The 14,488-nt window shown below is 37.1% G+C and overlaps 1 protein-coding gene across 1 annotated transcript in view; it reads left to right on the plus strand.

The window, feature by feature from the left end:
- TM9SF3 (transmembrane 9 superfamily member 3) overlaps positions 1-14,488 on the plus strand; it is a 75,584-nt gene that overhangs the window by 1,103 nt on the left and 59,993 nt on the right. Inside the window, exon 2 of the mRNA XM_060101583.1 lies at positions 8,642-8,837. Coding sequence (XP_059957566.1) covers positions 8,642-8,837 — 196 coding nt within the window. The remainder of the gene's footprint in view (positions 1-8,641; positions 8,838-14,488) is intronic.

A 14,488-nucleotide genomic window follows, 5' to 3' on the forward strand; every position in this document is an offset into this window, starting at 1 on the left:
TCAAAGCTTGGATGTTAACGACTCCTCTAGTGACTTTCACTTAGGGATGCAAGTCGGTGGCTTTCTGAAAGGTAGATCTGAGCAGGGCAGTAAAGTCATGTAAATTAGAGGGTGCTTGTGAGTAGTTGTGTTTTTAGACCTTAACTAATTAATGATACGATTTTGCATGAGAGGTTGTGTGGTACTAAATCTGCAAGTCTCCTGTCATTCCTGACAAGTGAGGAAATGAAGCAACCAGACTTCTTTTCTCTAGTCGGTAGGTTAGCTGGGCTCTTATTTTAGCTAACAGTTCTAAACTTTTGGCGTTTGTACCTTCAGTCAACAGCCAGAAACTTCTTACCTGTATATTTTTTAAGGGACACAATCCTGAGTTGGTGTCATGTTTCTGTGCTGTATTTGTGACTTTTCACCTTAAGATAATTTTGTTCACAGGTTAAACAGTTAAAAACGCTTTCTTGTTGTTTTTTCTGTCAAGTAACTTGTCTCAAAGTGTAAGAAGTGTTCATTTCCAATGGGCATTCTTTTAGCCAGTGGTTACTAATATTTTTCCAGTTTTTTGAACACTTAAGGAAAGTTGCTGTGTAAAACTCAGAATTGTCTCAAGTATAGTTCCACCATACAGGCGTATAAGCTTAAGAGTAGTATTTTACTTTTTTATCTCGTGTTTTATATAAACTGCTGTAATAGGGAAAAGTACGTATTAATGAAAATTTCACAAATTGGAGGTGAATAAAAAGGTCTTAGATTAATTTACAGATTTAAAATGTAAACGCCAATTTCATTGAAATTTTATTGCCAGGAACATTAAAATTTTTTTAAACATCTTTATGGAGTGTAATTGCTTTACAATGGTGTGTTAGTTTCTGCTTTAACATTTAAATTTTTGAAGCCAGAAATTGAATATAAAATATTGGATAAAAGGTTTTTGAGGGAATATGACACGTATGAGAGAATTCTTGGACAAAAACGTTTAGAATCCATTTGATTTCAGTCATGTTTACATAGAACTGCTCTCACTTGGTTACGTATTATTTTAAAAATTATAGGAAGAGTAGCATTAAGATATAACTAAAAAATTTGTCATTCATATATTTTTTGGCTGTTAGCCAAAATATTTTATTTCTTACAAGTTTCTTGAAAATATTTCTTGAAAATTAGGCATTCACCTTAAGCAGACAATAATACTGAAAAGCCTATGGTCAAGTGAATTTTTTTTCCACCAAGAAGGCAGAAGTAGCTAATGAAGACAGAATGATACTGAAGGAGGAGAAAAATTGTCAAGGGAAGGTTGCTGAGTAAGTGTTTAATAAATACTTGTGGAATTGGATTATAAATTAAAGAACAATCTCTAGAAGTTAAAGTTTGCCCTTTAGATTAACTTTTTATGAAGACAGTTTCCAGATAGAAATAATAACGAATAGGGCTTTTGTAGCAATATGTGGTAGGCACCGTTCTAAGTACTTTATATGTATTAACTCATATTTTAAACATACATTGATAATCTTGTGAGTGATCTTATGTCCTTTGAATGGATGAGGAAACGAATGCCAGAGAAGTTAAGTAACTTGCCTGAGACCACACAACCAGTACAGGTAGAGGTAGGATTTGAACTCAGGCAAACTGAATTAATAGTCTTCTACGCTCTCATAGGATATGCTCTATGGCCTTTTATCCTAAAAATAGGATAGTAATACACTTGGCATTAAATTGAATAATTCTCTGTATTGATAGTATCTTTAAGTGCTTAAATGTTTGCGTAAGTTTAGCTCCATAGTGGGTTGTTACTGAGGATGCGTTTGGGTTAGCATTGAAGAGGGACAGGGCTGCAGTGGGCATGTGACCCTTGCAGTCGCTTAATGTGTATAAGACATAAAGACTGCTTGGTTTAATGCTCCGCTGTCACCATTTGAAATTCTTAATACTTTATGCATTTTCATTGTGTGCTGGGCCCCACAAGTTCTGTAGCTGGTCCTAAGAAGGAGCAACTGACTACTTCATGCAGTTCCAGAAAACCCTTGATTTCTCTTACTTTACCTATTGAATTAGGATTCAGCTGACCATTTGACTCATATGGCATTTTTTATGTGCTTATTTATCCAACACTCTTAATATTCTCAGAAGAATAATGAGAAGGGAATGTGCTGCTAACTTCTAGAGTATATACACATGTAGAATATATAAAAGCGGGTTCCTTTCGGTTTTTAAAAGTTGAATCATATATGAATTACAGAACATACTAGTTTTTGGGTTTTTTTAAATTAATTAATTAATTTTATTTTTGGCTGCATTGGGTCTTCGTTGCTGCGCACGGGCTTTCTCTGGTTGCGGCGTGCGGGGGCTACTGTTCGTTGCGGTGCGTGGGCTTCTCACTGCGGTGGCTTCTCTTGTTGCAGAACATGGGCTCTAGGCGCACGGGCTTCAGTAGTTGTGGCACACAGGCTCAGTAGTTGTGGTTCTCAGGCTCAGTAGTTGTGGCACACGGGCTTAGTTTCTCCGCAGTAGTGGGATCTTCCCGGACCAGGGCTCGAACCCGTGCCCTGAATTGGCAGGTGGATTCTTAACCACTGTGCCACCAGGGAAGTCCCAAATATACTGTTTTAAATAAAAATTAAAGAACACTTTCATGAAAGACAGGCTCTTAATAGGTGATCAAAGGATCATAAAAAGAACACTTTAGAGTGAGTGAAAGATGTATAGGGTATGGCTTATGCTTATTTGGTTTTCTGACAGTTGAGCACTTGGAAACATCTAGAGTTAGATTATCATGTCTCCTAAGATTCCAAAGGACTCCATTAAAAGGATTGCAAATTGAGAATCATAGAATTTTAGAACTGGAAAGACTCGAGACCATTGAATTCAACACACTCATTTTCCTAATGGCCTGAAGAGGCCCAGTGGCTGGCCCAGGGCCACAGAAAGAGTCTGAGCTACCTGATTTCTAGTCGTTTTTTCTACCTGTCTTGAACATATAATTTCCATAGTAATACTATGTAAAAATATCAGCGCCAAAAACCCAGTAATCAGTGGCACAGGAATCTTAAAAGCATTTTATGGTTTACACTGGAGCCTTGAATTTTTTTTTTGCTCTGTTTCCTCAAGGTCACAAAATCAAAAATTTTTTTTCTGGGTCTGTTACATACCAGGCTCTGTGCTTGGCACAGCAAGTGGTATTTAATCAGTGCTTGTTGAGTGACTTGAGTAATTAGGGATCTACCAGGGATAAGAATATGCAGTGTTGGAAGCATGATAACCCTACCGCTTAAAGCAGTGAACAAACGCAGACGATTGTTCATTTAAGAGGCATAGTCTTGGGAATGCCTGTTGTGATTTACCTGGGTTAAAACCCCATTTCTTTGTGGCCCATTGTATCTCTGGTAGGTGATGTTGAAAGGACCCAATCTGTGCCTAGGATAGCCTACTCTCAACCTTTGCCATAAGCACTATAACACTACTGGCTGAAAAAAAAGATGTTTTGTTTGCTTTACTTAGGCAAATGGAAGCCTTTAGTCTTTGTCTCTGTCGGGAGTATGGGAACTAGTAAAACATATGTGAAGATTTATAAAGAGGATAAGCTGTTTACTACAAGTGAATTTGTGAGTGCTTTAATACGGATCTAGTTTTAGGAAGTGTCATAATTCATTGTCCTATTTTCAGCTGTACTCTATGGTAGACTAAAAGTTTATTTAGGTACAAAGCTATTTTGAGAGGGAGAGAGCAGTTATCTCAAGAGACTTTCCAAAAATACACTAATAATTTATGTGTATTAGAATTCTGATGTATGTGTTTTAAATAATTAAAAGACATTGAAATTATGATTTCTGAAATATTTTTCTGAACTGGAGTTTGCTTTCTCAGATATGTATTTTAAAGTAAGCATATATCTTTCCTCTCATCCCATAAAAATGATGGCATTTGGGTGCTTAGTCTGAGCCCTCAGTCCTTTGCCTGTCTACATAAATTCTGATTTCTTTTTTTTTTTTTTTTTTTTTTTTTTTTTTTTTTTGCGGTATGCGGGCCTCTCACTGTTGTGGCCTCCCCCGTTGCGGAGCACAGGCTCCGGACGCGCAGGCTCCGGACGCGCAGGCTCAGCGGCCATGGCTCACGGGCCCAGCCGCTCCGCGGCATATGGGATCCTCCCAGACCGGGGCACGAACCCGTATCCCCTGCATCGGCAGGCGGACTCTCAACCACTTGCGCCACCAGGGAGGCCCATAAATTCTGATTTCTTTATTCGGATTTTACACGAGAAATTCAGTAACATTATCTCCTGAAGTGTTCCTTCCGAGAAAAAGTAATTCACGATCTCTATCAAGGAGGGAAACTTCTGTACCTACACTTACCCAGCACATAAACAGTATTTTAAATGAGAGATCCAACATTGGTGACTTCTTGAGAATGAAGGTCATTCCTTTTGAGATCAGAGGACAAGGAGCTTCTTAGGAAGGTTTTTTTCCTTAGGGCAGATTAAAGGCTCAAATAGAAAAGTTGTTCAGCATTCAGCACTTCCTTAGGTGCTTTGTACAGCTATATTTTTCCCATATTTCTTCATTTAGTTTTTGCTCTTCGGTTAATGAAGCTGACTAGGGATTAGCAAAAATGTAGTCCTGAGCTTGTAAATGTGATACTAATTAGTTAGAATGATTTTGGACAAATTCTTTAACATCTCTATTTAGTTTGTTTGAATCTGTAAAATGGGGGAAATAATAGGACTTGTTTTACAGAGCTTTGAGAGATTAAATGTTTATATAAAGACCTTAGAACTATGCCCAACGCATGGTATGTGCTTATTAAGTTTTGGCTAATAATGATACTATCCCAAAAGACGGTAAGCACGTGCATGTTAGTGATTGGTCAGTTCAAGTTTGACCTGAAGATTGGAGAAAGGAGGATTTGGGCAGTTCTGAAGGATAAGTAGAAATCTGCCAGGTGGGTAGGAGGAGGGCATTATAGACTTGGGGGAATGACGTAAGAAACAAGGTGGAGCAGGAAAGGAAAGGAAGACAATGTTATAAGCCATTTTGGCTGGAGTGGCCAGTGCAGAAGTTGAGTGTAACAGTGAAACTTCTGAGAACTGGAAACGAATGGAACGAAGTGAGGAATGCAGGTAGTCTGAATTGGCCTCCTGTCCTTTGGCTGCTTCCCAGGGAGGCCTCATGGAAGGAGCCACCCCCATGCTCAGGGATCTCCTGATCCACTGCTGTGCCTGCTTGAGTTTTTCTCTCCCCTTCTTCTGGTTACACTCTGCAGGTAAGTTATAAAATTCCATCTTTCTCCGTGTCATTGGCAACTCAGAGTTTTTCTGAGGAAAGTATTTAAAAAGAGCTTGCTAGGACGTTGTGGAATGTTTTGAAAGCAAATTAGACTAGCCTTTCAGCCAAGAGTGGAGGGAAGAGCCTTACCTGTTGCTGTCTTCCCACTGAGTTGGGGGAGCCCAGGGACTTTCCTGGCAGCTTAGGGAAAGGAAAGGCTTTTCTCCTTAAAAAGTTTCTTCCATTTGGTATTTTCTAATTTCAGGATATTTTAAGACACGTTTTCTCTCTTGAAAAAGAACTCTTCCCTTGACCTTGTCTTGGGAACACTTATTCTCAGAGATAAATAAGAACTATAATGAAAAGTAAACATTTTAAGTTCATGAAATCTGACTGTGGTCTGCATAAGGAGCAATTGAAAAGAAAAGAAACAGTTTTAGCCTTAATATTCACCCTAATCTTTGTGTGTTTGTGTATGTGTATATATATGAGTGTTTGTGTCTATGTTACATACATATATATATATATATATATATATATATATATATATATTTCTTTCTCATCCCTATTTCAGTCCTCTTCCCAGAAGGAATCCTAGGCTAAAGAATGGTACACATTTTGTTATAGTACAGTTTGCATCATGTTGTCAGAGCTTTACTACCCCATCAAGGTTTCATGAATGTTTAAAATGAGTGACTTCAGAACGTGTAGTTTAACACATACCATGACCCTTAAATTATTTTAGTCCTGTGTTTCAGTTTGTGTGAAATAAATGAATGCTCTGTTTTAACAAGTATTTATGTTCAAGTTTTTGTCTATTTTTAAAGGAATATGAATATTAGAATTTATAGAGAAAGTGTTTTTGTGTTTATTTTCACAAGTTACATTTATAAAATTTCTGCAGACTCAGCAGGATTAATGGCAAGAATAGGTCCTCTCTTTCAGTGTGGTAATCCTAAATGGATGCATTTGGTTACCTCGCCTTCCTCATTTCTCTCAAAGGATACTATCTCAGTCAGTGCACATACTTCAAACTTCTTTCACTAAGTTGCTAACAAACTTTCTTTTCAGTATTTCTTCAGTGTTTTTTCATCATATTCAATACTTTTTGTGTACATGATACTATGCCAAGAGCTTTTTACTCAGTGAACAGGTTTCAATTCTAATACCAGCCCTGTTCAGTGGATAGTGATTGGTTTAGAGAACCGTTTTGAGAATTCTTATGCTATATCCCTATCTATATCTATATATCTATACTTATACCTATGTCTGTGCAGAAAGGAGTACCTTGATTGATTAGTGCAGTGTAACCCTTAACATTGGATCGAAGAGTGGTGGCATACGTATATTTGTCAACCCCCTAAAGTGACAAGAGTAGTTATGAATGAGTATCTATGTATACATTCAGACCTTTGATTGGTTCCTTCATACATGAAGGTTATCTACGGTTGTTTTTCTGAATTCACTTGAAACAGCTTATGATTTTCTATATTGTGATTCATCCTGACCCTTCTCTGCCAAAGCAGAATTAATCATTTTTATTGTTGCTACAATAGCCCTTTTTTTTTTTTTTTTTTTTTTTGCGGTACGTGGACCTCTCACTGCTGTGGCCTCTCCCATTGCGGAGCACAGGCTCTGGACGCGCAGACTCAGCGGCCATGGCTCACGGGCCCAGCCCCTCCGCGGCATGTGGGATCCTCCTGGACTGGGGCACGAACCCGTGTCCCCTGCATCAGCAGGTGGACTCTCAACCACTGCGCCGCCAGGGAAGCCCTACAATAGCCCTTTTACCTTAATTGTAACACTTATTTCTTCATTGTTAATCATTTACTTGTCTGGCTCCACTATGGATTGTGAACTACTTAAAGGAAAGGACAGTATGTTATTTATCTTTATAACCTTAACACCTAATGCTGTGCTTGGTACATGTCTCATGTATTCAAAAAGTCAGGTAGTTTTTTATTTCCTTGATGGGGTACCTGGATGATGTCTTATGAACAATGAGACATTTATTAGGTTTGAAGGTGAGGTGATTAGATCTAAGTCCTACTGTGGTGGTGGTATGAATCCAAAGAGGCAGATGCTTTGGATAAGAGTAGACAAGTCAGTGTTTTTTGGAATGCAGGGGGACTTGGGGTTTGAGTCGCCATGACTGAGAGGATTGTACCATTAGAAAAACAAAGTTTGGGGGGCTGGGATGAGTTTGGTTTTGGAGATGCTGGATTTTGATGGAAAATGTTTATTCATTTTATATGGAGGACTGGAGGTAATGTTTGGTAGTTGGGCTAGTTGGATAGGCTCCTCTGTTATGTGCTCCACAGCACCCTATGTTACTATAATTGCTTGTTCAGTGTCCATCTTTCCCTTTAGGCTCTAAGCTCCAGTGGGTCAGGGAACGTGTCTTATTCAAAGCTGTATCCTCAACAAACACAATTATTGGCACATGGTAGGCACTCAGTAGATAATTGTTCAATGATTTAACTTCTGCCCTGTTAGTTGACTTAAGCTGCAACTGTTAGTTGTCTTTAATTTGTATTGCTAATTAGGAATACTAGTTTTAAAATTACTCAGGTAACTGCTTTTCATAGAATCACTGGAATTTTAGACTTGAGGAGATGTTAGAAATCTTTGGCACTTCCCCCCCACCACCACCGTTGGACCCTGGAAAGGTGAGGTCACCTACCCAAAGTCATCAGACCACACTCCAGGTTTAGCTACATATAGTATTCACTGATGGGTAAAACCATAATATTTATTCAAGAAAATTTGCATGCAGTACCTATCTTTCAGGCTGATAAAGGGGAAGATAGAATGATGACTTGAATGGGCTGTGGAGATTTCATAGTATGGCTTTTTCTTCCTCTTGTTTAGTCATTTCTCTCCTCTCTACTACTTTGATCAATGGCTGTGGGGAAAAAAAGGAGATGAAATTTTATTTGTGCTTGCTGACAGCATTAAGTTTTTGGAGTTTCTAGTGATTAACATGAGGTTCTGGATAAGCTTTTGATTTTGTTTCCTCCTTCCTTGTCCACGTTAGCATGGTGAATCATGTTGGTTCTAGGTTTATTGTTATTTGATACTGTAAATATTAATTATAAACATATTCTTATAGGTTATTGGGTTTTGTTTAAACAGTATCTTCTGTAAAATGAAGTTTGGAAGACATGAATCTGCTTGGGACCACAATCAGAGGATATAATTTTAAAATTCACCGAATTTCATTTTTAATGTGTAGACATTGACCATCCTTTTGAAACAAGCTTCCAGCATTTTATTTTAGAGCTTCCCAAACAGAGATAGTACATTTCTGTTTAGAACAAATAATATATATTCCCTTAATTTGAATTAGATTTTTAAAAAACATATTCTTACTTGCTTTTTTTTGGTTTCAGTATCAAGATAAAGAGGAAGTTGTCTTATGGATGAATACTGTTGGGCCCTACCATAATCGCCAAGAGACATATAAGTACTTTTCACTTCCATTCTGTGTGGGGTCAAAAAAAAGCATCAGTCACTACCATGAAACTCTGGGAGAAGCACTTCAAGGAGTTGAATTGGAATTTAGTGGTCTGGATATTAAATTCAAAGGTACGTAAACCTTAATAGTCCTTATGATAAAAGTTAGATCGTAGACCGGGGTTTCTCAACTTTGGCACTGTTGACATTGGGGCCAGATAATTCTTTTTTTTTGTGGGGGCTGTCCTGTACAGGGTGGGACATTTAGCGGAGTCCCTGGCCCGCACCCACTAGATGCCAGTAGCACTCTCCAGTTGTGACAACCGAAAAGTCTGTAAACATTGCTACTTGCCCTTGGTTGAGAACCACTGCTCTAGACCCTAAAATGTGTTTTAATCTCTAAGTTAAGTGTATTACATGTAGAAAAGTATATTAGTAACTAACAAAGATTTATTTTGAATCTTTATAAAACAATAAAATAAATGATTGTTCATAAAATTACATTTCCTTAACATATTTATTTCTGAAAAGTGTTTTCTAGTAAATCCTTTAAGGATTGGACATAATGTGGTCAGGGAAAGCCTTCATAGATCCCTAATGGGGTAATTTCAAGAGGAGTGGGGATGTAATGGGCTATATGGATACTTAAAAATTATGTGTAAAGCCTCAAATTCAAACTTGTACCATTGGCTCAATGTATTTATCAGTGTTGTATTAATTTATCTTCAATACCTTTTAGATTGTGTGGTTTAAAATTTTAGGTCAAGGACTTGTTAAAATTGGAAAAAAATCCTCCGTATCTATTTATTATGCAGGTATCTTCTTTGTTATGAGTTCCTATGAGTGTGTTTATATTTTTTATTTTTCTCTGTGAAGTTTGTCAGAGTGTGTATTTCCTGCATGGACATTTTTAACCTGGTAAGCAGAAGCTTGAGTAATTGAATTTTTGGAGGATCTTTGATTAGGTGTCTTGATTTTTGAATAGAGCATGGATCTTATAATCAGAAGCTTTGAATTTTAATCCTATTTCTTTTACTCTATTGATTTTAGTAAAGTTGTTTACTCCAGTTTTGACTTCATTGTCCACATGTATAAAATGAATAGTAACTGACCTCTGATATTTTTAGCCTTTTGGGAGGAGAATGTGAAATGAGATATTTTAAAGATAATATTTTGAAGATAATGTTTAATTTTGATTTGTTAAATTCTATTCTTGTTTTTAGGATTTTTTTTTCTTACTGTTGTTGAAAATAGGTATACATATTTACATTTTTTCCCGTGTATTATTTCTTGGGGCTTAATTATAAAATTAAGTTGTAAATTTAAACCACAGTGGCATGGCTTATAACTTTATGAATTATTGTAAACATGCCCTGAGGCTTGTTTTAATTTAATGAGTTAATTTAAATATTTAATTACAGGTAAGGAGAAAAGTTAGACTAGAGTATGTGATCTTTGGGAACCTCAATACTGCATTTATTCACATACTCTCTCCTTTTCCATATTTGGTACACATTTCTAGTTTATTTAAAAGGAACCAGAGAGAAAACAGGCAAAAACCCCAAGTCTTACTTTGCTGCTATGGACAGATTTCATCACTTGTTGCAATCCTCACTCTTATTTACTAAAGAAGAGTACTCATTCAGCTGTCTTAACCATTCTTTTATTAGTTTCTTGAGACTGAGATGGAAAGATTATTTAGACAGAGGGGTATGGTTTTCATGGGCTATAAAAGTGGGATTTATTTTCCTTTCAGACTAAACACCTTTAGATGAAAAGAATCAGGACTGGCCAGATGTTACTCCCTAAGAGTCGGCGGTTCCTTGGAGTCTTGTCAACTCTACACTCCATCATGGATATGCTGCTAAAGAAGCTGCCACGTTAAGTGGTCCAGATGCAATAGTAAATGCTGATTAGATTTCTCTTTCTCTTGCAGACCCTTGATTACCCCGTTCAAAGATAAAGTTGATCGTGCTTTGAAAAGTGTTTTGTGAGGTTTCCTGGTTGTTCTTTATAGTATCATAGAATTTTAAAGGTGGGATGCACCTTAGAGATTGTGTCATCTGATTTCCTGTTAGGGAGGCCCAAAGATGAATTACCCAAGGCGTATCACAGCATACTAATGCTGTGTGGAAACTTGAACCCTCTGGCTCTGTGTAAACTGTAGAAATATTTATATTGTTAATCTTTCATCCCTTAAGTATTTGATTTTTAAAGGTTCTTCTGAAGGCATATTCAAGTAAGAAAATAAAATTTTAGAAATATTGTGAAACTAGGAAAAACTATACATATACATACCCACTTATATGTGCATACACACAAACACACCTAGTAGATTCTGTCAGGCTAAATGGATTAGTATGGTTTTGTAAAATGAAAGTCACTAAATAGACTATTTTAGGGAACTAGCAGTAGTTTTGAGTCTAATGTGGGATGCCTCAAAAGCTCCCTTTTGAGGTTTTATGCACAACTTTGTTTTTTTCTCCCTAAAAGTTTTTATACTATTGCTAGACAAAATGCTACATTGAGAACATTTAGACAAAATTAAATGAAAAGGGCAGACTTAAACTGGATATCTTTGAACCAGACCTGAAATCATTACCCTATAATTTTCAAGGGTACCTCCTAGAATATTGCCACTGTGGAGTGGAAAGAACATGTGCTTTAGAGTCAGAGAGACTTGATGCGTCTCAGCTCTGCCTCTGCCTACCTATGTAGTCCTGGACAGAGTATTCAGTCTCTTTGATCTCATTGTCCTCAACTATGAAATGAGGGAAATAATATCCACTTGGTAGAATTGTCATGTTTAAATGAGATAGTGCATGTACATCATTTATCAAAGTTCCTGATAGTTTACATTCAAGAAATGGTTATTGTTATGAATACTAATAGCACATAGTCTGTGTCTGTGCTTCCAACTTGATTTTGTATTAGCAATTATGAAATGTTAAATTAGTTTATTGAGTGTAGGATTTGATTTATCCTCAAGCTGCTGCACTAGCCTGCTGCGTAATTTAGCTGCTTCCACTGGGGCAGGGACAGTTGCATTCTTGTTCACTGTTGCATCCTTAGCTATCAAGACATGGTGAGCTCTTAATAAATTGTCCAGCACCTAGTTTGTGCCTACTTGTTCTTTATTATAATTGGTTCATTATGATCATTAGGTGATCTGGAATAGTAATTCCTAAGCAGGGGAGGTCACCACCCAGTCCCTTCCCTCTCATTTGAGAATTCTTGCAGTATAATGAAGGATATTAATTGTTGAAAAGTTGACTTCTAGAGGATTCCTTCCTTCTATTTATTTTATTGATCTTCCCTTGAATTTTCTCTTCCGTGAGTATTCCAACTTAACAGAGGGGTGAAATTATTTTGTTAGTATTTCTTCTACTTCTCTAGAGTGAAATGGTAAGTTGAGAGTACTGCAGTTATGTAGATATGCCAAGGGCTGCTTAGAGCCTTATGTATTTCTAGTTCAGTGATTCTCAGTCTAGTCTGTTTTCATCCTCGAAATGAGCTTATGGAGGTGTATTATACCTATTTTTCAGTTGAGGAAGTTGGGGTCCAGAGGCTAAGTAACCTTGTCTAAGGATTCACAGATGGAAAGTGGCGGAGTGAGGATTTGAGCCCAGGCAGCCTAGCGTTAAGAGTTTGAGCTTTTAACTACTATGCGGTATTTCCCTCCAGATATCTGGCTGGGTAGTTAAGCCTGATTGCCAAAGGATGGGGAAGGGGCTTGGGAGGTGGCAGTTCTTTTCATTCAGCCTGAATGAAGATTTTTGCTTAAGGTGAACCCCACCCTGTTTCCAGTCCCTGGATTCTACTATTCCTGCTCTTCCTGATTCTGGAGCCTCTCTGCTGAAGTTCTTTAGGGGAAAGTGCCTCTGGTCTGCAGAGGGGAAGTTGAGGAGATTATTCATCTAGTTGTGTGATGGGTGCAGGAGGGGACCTAGGCATCCAACCTCTCCATAACCATATTTTTATACAGTTCCCCTATATGTTCAGCCCTACATCTGTCTCTCCTCTACCTTTCGACCTCTGTGGTGCCTCCAAGTTCTGAGTGTCTCCTGTGTTCTGTGACAACAATCCTGTTGTCCCTTCTGTTATGGTTTCCTCTGCCTTATTAGTCATTCACCGTCTTCCATTTCCCCAGCATTGATTGAAATCTTTTCTCACTGTCTTCTCCTCTTTTTGTCCTTGTGCGCCTACATCCTTTTTATTCCTTTATTGACATTTTAATGGAGTTTCAGGAGGTAAAAGACACTTGGTTAATCTGCCTTGTTTAATCGGAAGTCTGGGAACTTGATGCAATATTTTGTCCTATTGGTTTCAACTGAAGTGTTTTAGCTGGACCAAATAATTTGAATCTTGTATTGAATCTTGACTCTAGATATTTTGAATTCTTGGTATTAGCAATTTTTAAAACTTTGTGCTAACTGCAAATTTGATAAGCATGCTCTTTTTATAAGTTCTTATTTAAACCATTGCTAACATTGTTCTTTTCAGATTGACATCTGTCTTTTTTTTGTATGTGTATATATTTTTTCTGATTTTAACAGTGATACAGGATCAATGTACAGAATTTAGAAACTACAGAGAAGTGTAAAGAATATAAAAATCACCTGGATATAAATACCAGTAACAGTTTCTTCTTTCTTTCTGACCATCTTTACTTTCATCCACGTTATTTAAAATTTTTAAATATTGGGTTCATGTTCCATATATGATTTTTTAAAATGTATTTAATGAACACGTGTATAGTGTTTATTATGTGCTAGATACCGTTCTAAGCACTTGCTGGCTCGTTTAATAAGTTATGTATAAATTAGTTTTTACTCTTCTTTTTTTTCCACAACATCTTATCAGCTTATCCTCCTATTGTTAATTACTCTGTTTACAATATATTTATATAGTATTCTGTAACTTGATATTGTAATTTCTCCCCATTTCCCAATGACAAGATATTCATTGTTTTCTTCTTTCTTCCTTTTCTTCCTTGCTTTTGCTTTTTTTTTTTTCTGTTAGAAATAAGAATGCATTTGGCTATACTAGCACATAAGTATTTTAATGCATCTATGAATCTTTCATTAGGTTAAATTCTTAGAAGTAGAATTACTGAATCAAAGGGTATAATCATTTTTAAGGCAGTTCTTGATACGTGTTGCCAAATAGCCATCTAGAAAAAAAATTGTACAGTTTATACTGCCAGCCAGTTTGGTCAGTTAATCAGTATTGGTTTATGTAGATGGTTGATTAATTAATGGTGAATATGCCAGTTTTTCCAGTCCTGTAAAAAGTTCATTCAGCAGTTTTGAGAGCTTACTGTATTCCAGAGCCCTGTGGTAGACTCTGGGTATACAAAGTTGAACCAGAAGCTCTGGTGTCAGGGGTCTGTGGACCTCTGGAATTGTACACTTAATTTTGAGTGATGTGCGTTTTGGGGGGGCAAGGGAGATATCACTTCCATTGGATTCTCAAAGGGGTGTGTGGCTCAAGAAAACTTAACACTGTGAATATATTGGCACTTTTCGTCCTTAAAACAACTCTGGGAAGGAGATAGCATAGATGTTATCTGTTTTACAGTTGAGGGACCTGAGGTTCACAGAGGTTAAGTGACTTGCTTATATTCACAGAGCTAGTAAGTAGTGGAACCCAGACTAAAACCCAAGTTTCTGCCCATTTCTCTATAGTTTGACTATAGCGACTTCATGAGAAACTTTGCAAAGTGCTGCTGAATTTGAGGTAGAGTATTTCTGATTTTCCAGTTCAGTAATGCTGTTAAAAGA

This window comes from Mesoplodon densirostris, chromosome 1, assembly GCF_025265405.1.
Source record: "Mesoplodon densirostris isolate mMesDen1 chromosome 1, mMesDen1 primary haplotype, whole genome shotgun sequence".
Classification (NCBI taxonomy): Eukaryota; Metazoa; Chordata; class Mammalia; order Artiodactyla; family Ziphiidae; genus Mesoplodon; species Mesoplodon densirostris.